Source organism: Atractosteus spatula, chromosome 11, assembly GCF_055471065.1.
Source record: "Atractosteus spatula isolate fAtrSpa1 chromosome 11, fAtrSpa1.hap1, whole genome shotgun sequence".
NCBI classification, from domain to species: Eukaryota; Metazoa; Chordata; class Actinopteri; order Semionotiformes; family Lepisosteidae; genus Atractosteus; species Atractosteus spatula.
The window spans coordinates 34428533-34442125 of record NC_142716.1 but is presented as its reverse complement, the minus strand read 5'-3'; the positions used below and the strand labels follow the sequence as shown (position 1 = coordinate 34442125).

Below are 13593 nucleotides of genomic sequence, written 5' to 3'. Positions count from 1 at the left end.
GATCTAATCCTTTCCTGTACAGGTAGCAGTGAAGGCTCTGAGCTGAGTGAAGAAATGTCTTGGCCTGCTTTTGAAAGGTAAATGGATGAAGCACAATGTACACACACATGCACGCATATACACACACTTGTGTCAACAGCTCTGAGATGCTGCCCTGAACAATGCATGACATGCTTTACTTAAAGCAAAAACAAACAAAATGGCACCTGAAAGCCTTGCAAATTTAGTAAAGACTAAGAGACTTTCAAAGACATACTGAGACTGCTAATTGCCAGTATTAGAGCAAAGTACGTGAGAGATTCAGTTACTTCAATGTGTATCTTTGTTCCTAAACACATCACTAGTTGCTGCTAGTGGGAGAGTACAAAAATAGTGCCGATAAATTACAAGTAATGTTGTAGAATGTGTTTCATTGCTTGGTAAATGTGAATTATGTTTCTAAGACCCTTATTACAGTTTCTCGTAATTTAGAAAATGTTTCTCGGTATTGTTTCATCATCATTTTCATTAACTTAATTCCTCAACTTAATTTTATCAACTGAAATATTTTTTTTTATTTACAAGCAAATAAGTAGCATTTTTCTTTTCTGTGACATGCTGGGACATATGCCTTAAAAAACTTCTTTAAAACTAGTGTATAGATGCATTGTTTCAATGGTCCTCAATAACACTCAAAGCTTTAAAATAATACTTTATACTTCTGTTTGTCAAATGAAGTTGATAGGTGTCGGTCATTTAAAGAGAAAAATAAAATTGCAGCTTTCCTGCAGTTTTTTCACAGTTCCCTATTTTCTCTCATCAAAGCCAAAGATAAGGGGTCTAGAGTGCCCTGTGTGGGTGAAGCACCTCGGTAATGCAGAACTGCAGTTTACCTGGCTTGTTCCTCTATAGGTTCTGTAGTGTGTTGTGTGTGTTCTCTTAAAAACAAATATCCCAAAATCCAACAGGACCCGCTTCTATCACTCCATGGGCCCTGTTACGAGGGTGGCCCGCATTCCTTACCGAGGACACCTGAAACCCAGCAGGTACAGTCCCCACCTGACCCCCCTCCAGCATGGGGGGACGGATCTTTAGTGTGTCCGTGTTTGATGGGCTGTGATCAGGTGATGGACTCTGCTGTGACCTCCTGTGTGATCCCTTTCTCTAACAATACTTGTAGCTTCCTGCTGTGATAGTGCTGGGTGAGCCTCATCAGTCCTTCTAGTTTCTGTCTCGCCTCGCCTCTCTTTCCCTGCGACACGTGGTGTGGGCTCTCACTTCCTACACTCTGGTGGCTAACACCTCCTCCCAGCTGCACACGCATCGTCCTGCATCTCTCCCCCGAGGCGCTGCTGCTGAATAACGAGGGTGGCTGGGCAGGAGCAGAGAAGGCCCAGGGTGGCCATCGCTCTGAGCTCAGAGACGCAGCCCAATGGAGCAGAACACGCCACATAACCAATTCAATTGCTTCCAAGTTAATTACAGGCAGACACTGCTTTCTCGTTTACAAACATGTACGTCAGTCATCAGTCACACGGCACGTGTGTTCTGAATATAAATATAGATAAAGGCTAGCTGGGAAACTGAGATTTCAAAACCCAAATCACGGAGATCTCTGTGCTTTTCTAGCAGTCAGTTGAATCTGTATCACTGAGTCGTGCCGCTGACGTCTTTCTGTTCGCAGTGCCAGTGTTCCCCCTGCTGTCCCGCCTGTCCCGGGCGCTGTGTCCCCCTCCGCTTGCTGACTGTGCTCTCCCCGCAGCTCGGTGGAGTCCGAGGAGCTGGCCGTGCACCTGTACCCTGGGGCCGTGACCGTGCAGGGCGTCCTGCGCAGGAAGACACTGCTGAAGGAAGGCAAGAAGCCAACGGTAAGAGTGTGGCGAGGGCCCTCCTGGGCGGCTCTGCCAGGTAGTTCGGTGATCCAGGCGGCGCGGGTTCGGGCTAGCAGGGTCTCCCCAGCGGCGGCACCCATTTGGCTGAGCCCCACTGAGGTCAGGGCTCTCTCCGCTCTTGGCAAGTGCAGTGACCTATCCCAAACGAGGTTCTTCATCACGGGCTGACAAATAAACCTACAGTCCTATAGAAGGCCCAGCGCTAGGTTCCTCTCTCTGTCTTGAGCTCCAATTTGTACAGTCCCACCATTAGCCAGAAGTACCCAGAAATAAGAAGTTTTCTCCCAGAACTCAGGGCAGCAAATGGTCATAGAGCAGAGTATGCACCAGCATTTCTAAAGTGTAATGCAATTCTGCTCTCACTTTAAGAGGACCATAAAAACAATGAAACAAGTCATTTGTCACTTTGTTATAATTGGCTTGCATGTTTATATCCGTCTCTTGCAGTGGAGAAGTAATTTATTTTCGTAGCTGCTAGTTATTAGATATAGACCAAAGCACATTAGCTCTAAGCATTGATTAAAACCACCCTTGTCCCTTTTGGCTGTTGAGCAGTGGCCAGTTCTTTCTGTTGCTGATGTTTCAGCATCCTGACATGGAAAGTTGGAGTCACCGCCTGGCAAGGGACATCAGCCAGTACCAGTGTGATGGGCACCCTCCTGCCCTGTGAGAAGTGTCAGTAGAAACTGGCACTCACTGATGAATTTTACAGGCCCATTTTCATGGATTTCATGGCTAAAAGACTTTTATTGCATATCTGTCCCATAAAACAACAGAGAACAAGCTGTTATTTCTGCTTGCAAGTGATATTCAGGTCTGCTGCGCCTGAAGATTTATCCGGTTCCATTGTTGAGCAAAGAGTGGCACAGCAGGGGACAGACTTGAAAGGCGATGTGTTGTCCTCACTGTGATGGCCAGCCCAGGTGGTCTGATATTCACTGACCTGCCAAGCCCACGCTATTGGACGCACTGTGTAATTTAACACTGCCTCAGTCTGGGCTGTTCACAGCAGGATTGTGTTGTTCACACAAAGCTTCTGTGGAGCCTGATGGCTTAATGACCTACTACAGCAAGTGTCGTTGCTTTTCTTTGTGGATCCTGGAAAATGTTGGATTCAAACTCAGTATTTTTAAGTGGATTATATGGTTTTTAATTGTATTTAACATTAAAGCTTCTTATTTTTGGAAAAAAAATGACTTCATCCTCACGTTTTCAGGATAACACACTTAAAAAAATCAGTGTTGGATCACATTTGACTGATGAAAAATGAAAGTGATATAGACAAGCATGCAAAAGTCATACTGCTTGAGACCACAACATTTAATGTGTGTTAGGGAAATGTGTATTCTGTGCTAGTAATGTTGTACAGTATATACCTTAGGATATACAACTTTAGGCGAACTGGTCTTCATGCAGAAAAACATACAATGAAGATGATGTTTTATTTTAGTGAGTTATATCATGACTAGATTATATGATTATATTATATAATATGAAAATGAAAAAAGAATCATTGTCAACTAGTGTGTATTGTAGAACTCTCCTTTTCGCGAAATACAGTAACAGGATTCATAGTTGACTTCTACAGCATATTGTGTACTGTCCTGCCAGCATGTCTGTGATTAGTGCTCTTTAAGTCTGGGGTTCTGAACATGTCGGTTTATTTCATCGTTTCAGGTGGCATCCTGGACAAAGTACTGGGTGGCTCTGTGTGGGACGCAGCTCTTCTACTACCCTGCGAAATCTCTGAAGGCAACAGAGAGAAAGCATGTGAGTGTCTCCTGGTCTCCTGACATCATCACAAGTCTTCCTGCTCTCACATCACTCGCTGCAACACGGCGTCTCTCTGTCCCCACACTCTCTAGTACATTTCTCTCCGTCTCCTGACATTCCTGATGTCAGTGGAAAACCACGCAATCTTCATGTCGGCGAACATATTTCAACAGGGCTACGCAGAGCTGAGACGTCACAGTAAAGGAGAGAGGCACCTCTCTAGCTCTCTAGTGTATTCAAGGAACAAAAACTACCGTATGCGTCCATTAAATAATCCTGAGTTCAGATTTATTTTATGTGTAGTTTAATGTTATTCTTTAAAAAGCTTTGTCTTCTGAATTAAATGAGCCTGCAGCTTGAACAGTTAATTTACCATATCATTCCAAGAGGAAAGGAAGTTTGACAGCTGGCCTGAGAATGAGATGAAACCACATGAGAGCTTTCAACAGAAGGCCTAGTGAGGGGGGAAACACCCCATCCCCCCAAATAAAATGGGACAATTAATTAAGGATTGTAATAAGCTGCTATCAAGCATCATGGTACTTTCAAGCATCTGTTTGTACTCACTCCTAATGAAGAGCATTACGTCATTATAGTCAGTCACACAATCAACAGAAGTCTACTTGAAGTAATGTTCCAGTTTCCATTCCCAAAGAATGCAACAACATATAAGATTTCCCAGGCACATCTGTGTGTGAATAACCACAAACAGTTCACTTTCTGACATGAAACCTGAGGTCAGACACTGCTTCTTTTCAAACTCGGATTGATGGGTTGCCATTTAATTAAATGCAGAGCTCCAATTAACTCTTATCAACTTATAGCCATTAAATCGGCGAAGGATTTCTGCTACAATTAATTTTGCTGGAAACATAACGTTACTTGTGCTTTTGGATCTCTAAAACTTACCTTGAATGTAGATTAGATCAATTGACGGAGTAACTGGCCAAGTTTCTGCCTTGTCATTCACATTGTGGGCACACAAGCTGGATTCAGGCATACATTGCACTGCAAGGAGCCTGATTAAATTGGCACCATGTCTTAGGAAAGTTTCAGAAGTTTTCACAATTGTTCATGGCAAACAGATTCTTGACTAGCTGGCTGGAAGAGTGATGCTTTGAAAAATGCATGCTGTCAATTGTATAGCCAGCCCAGTTCACACAGCTTCAAATAGTATAAGACTGTTTCAAGGAAAGTGGTTTGAAAAACAACATAAGCTTTGGCTTAGGAAAACTTCATTAAAGATTCATGTTCTTTTTGTGTTTTCTTTTAAAGTCTGTAATGGAAAACAAGCTACGCCTCACACACTTTCATTATGACTATATTAGCTGTCTTGCAAGGAAGCCTGTTTAGAGCTATTAATGGCAAGAGCTATTTAATATTCAATCCCATAAGCAAGTTCTTGTAAAATATAAGAGCAAGTGCTTGCTCTTCATAAGACCCCAGAACCCTGAAAGCTGTTCTTTGTAAGATGCATGAATACACCCATTTCACGAGTCAAGGTTTAGCTAAGTCACACAGATGAGCCTTAATATGGCAAAACTGTTGTCCATGGCTGCTGTCTTTGATTTTATTTTTGTAAAAACTCTTTTTCAGACATTTCTACCATCCAAGCATTGTAAAATAGCCAGATCTAATTTGTATTGGCTATAGCTGTGCCAAGTATGTCTGCATTCCCTGGCAACCTCCTTGGCCAGCGCAGTACCAGTAGAAAAGACCAGGCCTCTACGTCAGACAAACACAGCAGGAGAAAAGCTGTGGAGATCAGGTCCACACTGGCCTGACTGTGTTCACTGCCTCCCTGTTCTGTGCCACAGCCTGCACGCCCATCGCCTGCCGCAGCTGAATTTCCACGCTTGCCCCTGCCTGCTCCAAGATTTGACCATGTTCTTCCTATTTTGAGTGACAGCAAGACAGCCAGCGCCTGCGGTGGGCGGACCGCAGCGTCTTTGCTGCCCCATTTGTGGCGGTGCCTGCTAAATGGCGATTTCTCTTTCTTTTCTCCATCCCAGTTCAAATCCACCTCAACTAAAAGCACCTCAGTTGTGGGCTGGATGGCTATGATGGCCGATGACCCCGAGCACCCAGACGTCTTCATACTGACCGACTCCGAGCATGGTGAGCTGTACAGTACTGTCCGGGTACCCATCCGACACTGCTCAGCACAGCACGGTGCACACAGCGCAGTTCAAGTATACAGCACAATGTAGCACAGCATGTATTTTGCAGTAGAGCTCAACACAACAGGACACAGCACAGTGCAGTTCAAGTAAGTCCAATTCCCTTCTCAAATGTATTAGGCTGCAAGGCACTTAAGGAGGTGCATGTATTTTGATTCATTATATACTTAAAGCGTTGCATAAGTACTTAAAGCAATGTCATTAAAACCCATTTCCATGCTTTATCTTTTATTTTTTAATATATGAGGTTCATACAATTTCAATGCATTTTATTCTACATGCATGGTTTTTTCTTACTCGTCCCACATTGACAGGAGGTGTCCAGTAATACTCCTGCATTGAGGGGAATATGATTCTGTGCTGGAATCTGCAGCAGAATAATGGGAAGCCAGATGTGTTTTTTATTGCTGTTAATGAACGTGAGAGCTGAGAGCATTGCTGGTCTGCTGTTTCAGGAAACTCCTACAAGTATCAGGCAGGGAACAAGATGAATGCCGTGCTGTGGTTTAAACACCTGAGTGCTGCCTGTCAGAGTAACAAACAGCAGGTAAGAACAGAGCCTGAGTCACTGGGATCTGCCTGTGGCACAGCCTAGAGCACTGCGTACTCCCACTGGGATCCTCTGTAGCGTTCTCTCCAGGTCTGCTCTTGTACTGTGGAGGATCAGTAGAGAACCACTTGTGTGCCTGAGCATGTAGAATTTAAACTCCTAGGAGGTCATGGCGGTTTCAAAAATCCTGCTTTCTCGTTGGTAACAAGCAGAAGCCAGAGAAGAGCTATAATAATGACTAAACTAACAAATGAGCAAGGTGGGCTGAATGTGCTCCCCTGTCTCATGAAAAGTATTGCTTATTATTTGCATTGTAATTAGTAGTAATGCCTTTTAATATGTACTATTTTACACACTGGCCAGAACTATGCTTATCTAATCAGTCAGAATTCTAGTACAATTACCAAGGTTTGCCCTGCTCACCCTGCTGCCTCTCTGCAGGTTCCGGCTAATCTGATGTCCTTTGAGTAGCACTGGCATAGAGAAGACAAGGCATAGATTTCATCTGCCGCACTGAGCAGAGCCAGGAGAGAGATCACTAACCCAGCAGAACAGCGGAGCGCTGCCCCCGGGGACACGCTGGGCAAACCCTTCAAACTGCCACAGACCCAGCCACAGCGGACACAGCGAGACCTGCCACCCCCTGCCTTAAGGAGAGAGAGAGGAGCCTGAGAGGTGTGAGAGGCCACTCCAGGAGCACAGCGCGTGTTGTGACTGACTGCGTTTACTACTGAATTTGGGTGTTTGTCCTTTACTTTTAAAAACGTTTTTTTTGGTATTTTTGAACATCAAAACTCGAGGCCCTGTGTGCCCTGAATGGGATCTTTCTTCCTTTTGGTTTTTATCCCCTTGCTCGAGTTTCGAGCCTTCTCTTTAACACTTTTTAATGTTTTTTCGGCCCTTTTTATCTGTCCCCCCCCCGTCAAGGCAAGGCGCAGGTGTTTTGCGCCGCCGCTCCCGTTTGTTCCAGGAGTCGCGCTCGCGGCAGGTCTGAGCCGGAACAGCTCCGCACTGCCGGGACTGAGGAGCTCTTCAGCCTGAGGGGGGATGTTGAAAACAGGGTAGATGTTCTTTTTTTAAATTTTGTTTTAGATTTTGCAGCAGGTTTACAGAAGCAGAGTCATGCCCGGATTCCTTCCAGTATCACGTCTCTGAACGGGTGCACTTGTGGCTGAGGAGTTCTGCTCCCCTATCTCTTTCCGCCAGCCTGTCCTGGTGGGGGAATACTGCTTGCATCCTTTCAGCGGCAACACCTTTTATTCCAGCAGTTGTGCATCATTTACAACAGAAGGAGGGGGCTAAGGGATTGGGACAGGGCTTTCTGTCCTGTTGTTATCCAGGTTTTATAGCGTCTTGGGGAAGCACGCATTCTTCTCACTGATGTATAGAATTAACTCTTACCTGATTTCACTGATGTCACCAAGGGTGCTACTAATGGGGAAGCTGAAAACTTGGTATTTTTGCATTGTCACAGCTGTACGATTTAACCGTTAAAGACCTTGACACCTGGAGAGTCTCCTAAACAGGGTACTGAAAGGGGGTTAAAAGAGGTCAAGACCGTGCTTACCAGTGAAGTTTAGAACAGGGACCTGTAGAAGAGAGACAGGAGAGTCTCTCTGCAGTTCTTCAGTTAGAACTCATGGAGCATTAACAGTATCTCCCACCACAGACACAGCCCTTTCTCACCTTCCTCCAGTATGAACAGAAGCCCTGCTGAGGTCAGAGTCAGGCTTGGGTTTATGGACCAGACCTGGAACACAGGATGGACCCAGAGCCTCCATCTGACAGGCAGTGTCTACCTGCAGTCCCTCTGTTTTTTTTCTTTTATGTATGTAATTCCCCCCCCAAACACACACATACACAAAATGACAGTTAGTCAAAAGCTAAAGGAAAGAAATTTAAAGCAAGCTGAACGAGGTTTTGTTCAGATATGAGAATGTAAATAGAACCATACACCGACACTCTCCGATGTTTGTCACAGCAAAAACAGAAGGCCCCTTTCCTAGCAAAAAGTGAGATCCTGAAATTAAATTTGAAAGGCCTGAAGGAAAGCTGTGGTGGAGAGCAACACCGTTTGTGGGGTACGCTTTCAGACAACAGCCCAGAGAGCCCCCACCCTTCCGCAGGACGAGATACAACAGCATCAAGCAATTTTGGAGCCATTTCTTTCTGTTCCTTTTCTACCACCATCTTTGGAGTCAGCAGTATTACTGTGTAGAACTAACGTGCACGTCTGCGTTATTTTTAATTACCCGTTACATTTTTATTTCACAAGTGTCTCTTTTGTTTTGCAAGTGTTTTGTACCTTTATTTACCAAGTTGTTTTTCTTATTTTATATGCGTCGTATTTTACCTTTTCTGCAGGTAACCTTGTGAGTTAGATGGTTTACTGTTCAGCGTGAGAACCACTGTACCCTGATTGTGTTTACCAGGTCAACTGATGCACATTTGGCGCTGGGTTAGGACATCCCACCTCTGACACGGAGTTGGGTAGCGGTGTTCTGGGAGGGCCGCCCTCTCCAGCCTGCGCTGCCTGTACGAACTGTTCTCAGTTAACATGCAGATTCATACAGCTGCTGTATACTCAAAACTGTTTACATGACCTAAAGGAAGAAAAGGAATGTCTGAAGTTTACAAGTCTTACTTCATGATTCACCGTTATCGCACAGCAGCTCCTCCTCCCAAGCCTGTCCCCAGTACTCACCTTGCACCCTGAAATCTTCATCTCCAAGGAAGCTAGTCGAAAACAACAGGAGCAGAGGATGCCTTAATAAGGAGATATCAAACTCCCACCCATGTATCTGAGACAGCAGATAGCCTGATAGCCAGACAGGTTCCTAGTTCCTCTCTTAAACTTCAGTCAAATATGTGTCTCAAAATCAACATAAGCACAACAGGAGCACAAATCCAGCATTTATTGCCTACTTTTATTGCAGCTTTGAATGTATTAGTTATTTGTACTTGAGCGTTAAGCAGAAGGAAATTAAATTTTGCTTTTGCTTCTTCAGAATAGAGGCTTATGTCCACCCTGCCATTGTTTACCTTGTATGTAAGATTTCTGGATAATTTTAACAAGATGGGTTCTATTAAACGACAGTTATTATTTATTATTTTTAGTTAATGATATAGGGGAGACTGCTGCCAAGATTTCTGGGGATTAATTACTGTGGCCAGGGAACAGTTTTGCACTGAAGATTTTTTGATAGTACCACGGTAATTTTTTTTTTCCAACCACAACAGGATCATGACAAGCAGCTGAGAGAAGGCATTGGTGCAGGAAGGTTTCAAATGGGGGAGGCAGAGATATAGTCTGAGCCACCGGATAGAGAAGAGGCCAGGGAGAGGGAGGGGGGAGGTAAACAGTGTGGCGTAATGGTTAGAGCAAAGGGAGGAAGGAGGAGGCCGTGTAGGGTTGTGATTAGAGAGGAGAAGCACGGAGAGGGAGACGGCATGGGCTGAGACACAGGGAGAGAGATACAGGGAATGAGGGAGTGGGAGCTGATGCCGAAGACCCGACGTAGAAAGGATTTTACTGGCACAAAGAAAAGTCAAGTGCTCGACAGTTAGAGGGGACACCAGTGCTGACTCCATCGCAAAGACAGGCTGGGGAGGGCGGGCTCTGCGAGATAGCGAACAGGGGGACCAGCGTCTGGGCTGCCCCGCGATGTCCTGACCCAGCCTCTCACTGCAGTGTGTGTGCGTGTGTGTAAATAGATCTATTTTTTTAACATGGAAATTTAACAAGCACATGTTTTAGCTTGCTTCAACGTATGAATTCTGCAAGGTCGCTAGGTGACTTGAAAACTGAGTTTCAAAGTTAATTTAAAGGTTTTTGTTCAGGCCATTTTTGTTTTTAATCGCTAACGTCTTTTATGCATATTTCACTGCAGCTGAAAATGGCTCGAGTCTAAAGATAAAGATGGATGGGGGGGAGTCATAATTCTGGCTTTCTATTGTGTGACATAGAATGGGATACATTTCTAATCTTACTTCCCATTCATAGTTGGATGTTTTCCATGATGCTATCGGTAGTCACTCTTAAAAGTTAGTACAATTTTATTGGAATTGGGAGAAAAACTAGTGCGGGTTTGCAATTTAAATCTGAAGAGGCAGAGATTCCAGTGACAGCGCCTGGGGGAGGAGAGAGAGATGTGTGTAAGTGTCTACCCGGACTAACCCAGTGCTCTGACGATTGTGAATTCTTTAGTATGGCACAGCTGAGTTCAGACAGAGGGTCAGATTTCTCAACCGTACAGCAGTGAGCTACAGGATGCTTTATTAAAAAGACTTGTTCCCTTTCAAGAGGCATGATGGAAAAATACAGTCCTGATAGGTTGATCCTCAGTGACAAAGTGTACACTCCTCACTTACTCACACAGCAACAAGCACACAAGACACCACAGGGGCTCTCTTTCCTTTGGCAGTAGTTCTTTTAGAACAGCATAAAAGGCCCATTACACAGACAAAAAAAAAACAGCCCCATGCAATTACGTGGAAAAACCTACCTAAAGTAAAAACATAAATCAGCCAAGAATGGATTAATCTTCTAAAGATCCCATTTTGCATCTGTCATTAAAGCCAGGCAGCCTCTGAGCTTGGCTGTTGTTAATCGAGCACATGTGGCTTTGTGTGCTGAAATCTTGTCAAGGACAGCATTCTCTAATGCAGCCTGCCTGTGGCCGATTTAAGTGCATAAATCTTCATAGTCTTTTCCTGAGTGTGTGCGTGTCTATTAAACAAAACTATTTAATCTAGTTAAACAGCAAGTCTGTAATGTAATGCATTTAGTACAGGATATACCACAATTGGACAATTGAAATAATCACAATGGATACTACAATAAAGGCAGTCAGGTTTATCAGGATTTTTAAATTAAAATCACATTCTGTAATGGAATCGAGTCTTTTTAATTTAGGTTTGTAATTCCCAGCTGTTGTATGTTAGTACAGAAACTGTATTTTTCGGTTTTAGGTGGAAATTCCTTGCTGTGCCAAGCCCTGTGTCTTTACTCACTGTTGTTGCTCTCTGGATTGCTTTCTTCCTCTTAACCCAGCCCTCCAGGCTGACCTGACCTTAGACATCTGATGGTCCCAGATAATCAGTGACTGCTGACCCAGTATGCCAGCAGGACAGTTTTTAGTTGAAGTTCAGGTTATATGCTGGCTGGATCACACCCAGCCCTTCTGTCTGTGATTGGAGAAGAAACATATACCTTTCCTTCTCTGATGCTGAGCACAGATTAATCATGTGTGGTTTATTTTGTACCACTGTTTCTTGACAATATTACCAGGACAGTAAAATCCAAACACATCTGGTCAACACAAGCCAGGTTATCCGGGTAGGCGAACCTGCACCCTAGAGTCTGTCACTAGATGTTCCGCCTTCCTCCCCCCCAAGCTTGGAATCTAGCCATGGTCAGTGTGCTGGTCTGCCAGCATGCCAGTCTGTCAGTGCGCCAGCGTGTCTGTGTGGAGGCCGCTGTCCCTGGTGCTGAATCAAGGCCGCAAAGCCCAGTCAGGCACTATGACCTCTGAACTGAGAGATGTGCTTCCGGGCTTTCAAAAAAATGTTCTACTTCTTTTCTTTCGTGCTCTGGTTTGCATTTCTATTTGTTTTTAATTTTTTAAAGACAAGATTAAACACAAGTCGATGTGTGTGTCAAAGAATGTGTGTACAGGTGCGCGTGGGAGTGCGTCTGTGAGATTTTATTTGTGTGTTTTGCACATAAGCTAGTGTTGGAACACTTTAGGTACTGACTTAACTATAATCTTTCCTACTAAAATAAAACTACTTGAATTGTTAACTGGTGTTGCCATTTCTTCTTTTTTTGACCATTAAAACCAAACCACACCAAGTGCAATTGCTCTTGCGCGTTGAGCCAGTGATTTGATGCACTGAGCCCGGTCTCTAGTACCTATGCCCGGCAGTATGGGCCTGTGCACTCCTTTACACCTCACCTCTGGACTTCAGGTGGATTGTGTAGGATAAAGTGTGTCAAGAGTTTCCCCAGTTGACACTTTCTCCACACCGTTATTGAACCAGATTTCACTGCTGTTTTGATTTTATTTTTTTCCTTTTCGAGTTCGCTGTTTCAGATTCGCCTCCCTTTGCGAGCCCCGTGATGGTCTCCCAGCGTCGGAAGAAGGCAGCTAAATTGTGTCTAATCTACCCTGCGGCACACTTGTGTATGGCCTCCACAGCAAATGTCTTAGTCACACCTAACTGTGGAATGAGAAGTGACTTTAAGAAGAGTACAAGGATTTTATTTTTTGTAGTATTTACAGACAAACACTGCATCCCCAGGGGATGATGAGTGGCTTAACCAGAGAAGGCACTCGACTGAGCGCATGTTGATTAGGGGTTTGAGAGCTGCCCACCGAGACTTGGAGACTGGGTCATGTCTGACTGTGACTGCGACTCCCATGGGCTCTCAGGAGGTGCACAGGGCCATCGATGAGGGAGCCACCTGTCTTTTTGTCCCCTGTCCCTGCAGTAGGGGGCAGCGCTGCCTGTGACGTGTTAAAAGATGACTGGCTTAAAGGTGGGCAACTGGGAGGAGTCTGTGTACGAGTGGCGTGCTGTCTGAGGGGGACTGTCACTTCATCCAAAATTATGACATAGTAATGTGTCTGAAGTAGAGGACTGAGTGTGGATTGTAGCACAGAGCTGAGATGTGAAATAAGCACACACTTGGGTACTTCAAATAAGATATGCATCACAAAAATCATTGGTGATTATTCAGTGTAAAAATAATGTTTGTACTGTTTTCTGTTGTTTTGAATAATTTTGATTTTGTTCCGAGATGTCGCAAAAACTGACGTGACATAGCCTTAATTACGGGTGAGATCTTCAGCAACAAGTTAAATTAATTTACTTGTTGGATAGAAGGGCTGGAAAAGCAGATATCAAGAAAGAGACAGATTAAATCTTTTAATAAAAGCTTCCCCGGATGGGTGTTCAAGTCCCAGCTTTTTCTGAAGGAGAGCAGGATGACCGTTGATTCTAATCTGCCTGAAAGTGAAGAATGGAAACCAGGTGGCAGTACAGGGTGCCTGAGAGCCTTTCTTCACAGAGAGAATTGCACAAAAACTAATCTGCGCTTTTCAATGAGTAATCAGAGATATGTTTTCCAGAGAGGAGATGGAACAGCTCTCCCTAGGCCCCCTGATCAATCTGCTAAAATGGAGACATCTTTTTACTTTCAGGGCACATGGATCAA

General features: G+C 44.4%; 1 protein-coding gene across 2 annotated transcripts in view; it reads left to right on the top strand.

Annotated features, from left to right (window-relative positions):
• Positions 1–12177, top strand: part of ralgps2 (Ral GEF with PH domain and SH3 binding motif 2) — a 110527-nt gene extending 98350 nt beyond the window's left edge. The window contains exons 15-21 of one of the 2 annotated variants that reach the window (XM_088927122.1): positions 23–77; positions 948–1025; positions 1742–1847; positions 3549–3641; positions 5657–5762; positions 6280–6371; positions 6816–8081. In XM_088927122.1, coding sequence (XP_088783248.1) covers positions 23–77; positions 948–1025; positions 1742–1847; positions 3549–3641; positions 5657–5762; positions 6280–6371; positions 6816–6845 — 560 coding nt within the window. In that variant the 3' untranslated portion in view covers positions 6846–8081. Of the gene's footprint in view, positions 1–22; positions 78–947; positions 1026–1741; positions 1848–3548; positions 3642–5656; positions 5763–6279; positions 6372–6815 lie in introns of both variants that reach the window. The other variant, XM_088927123.1, reaches the window with a different exon arrangement.
• Positions 12178–13593: the final 1416 nt, after the last annotated feature.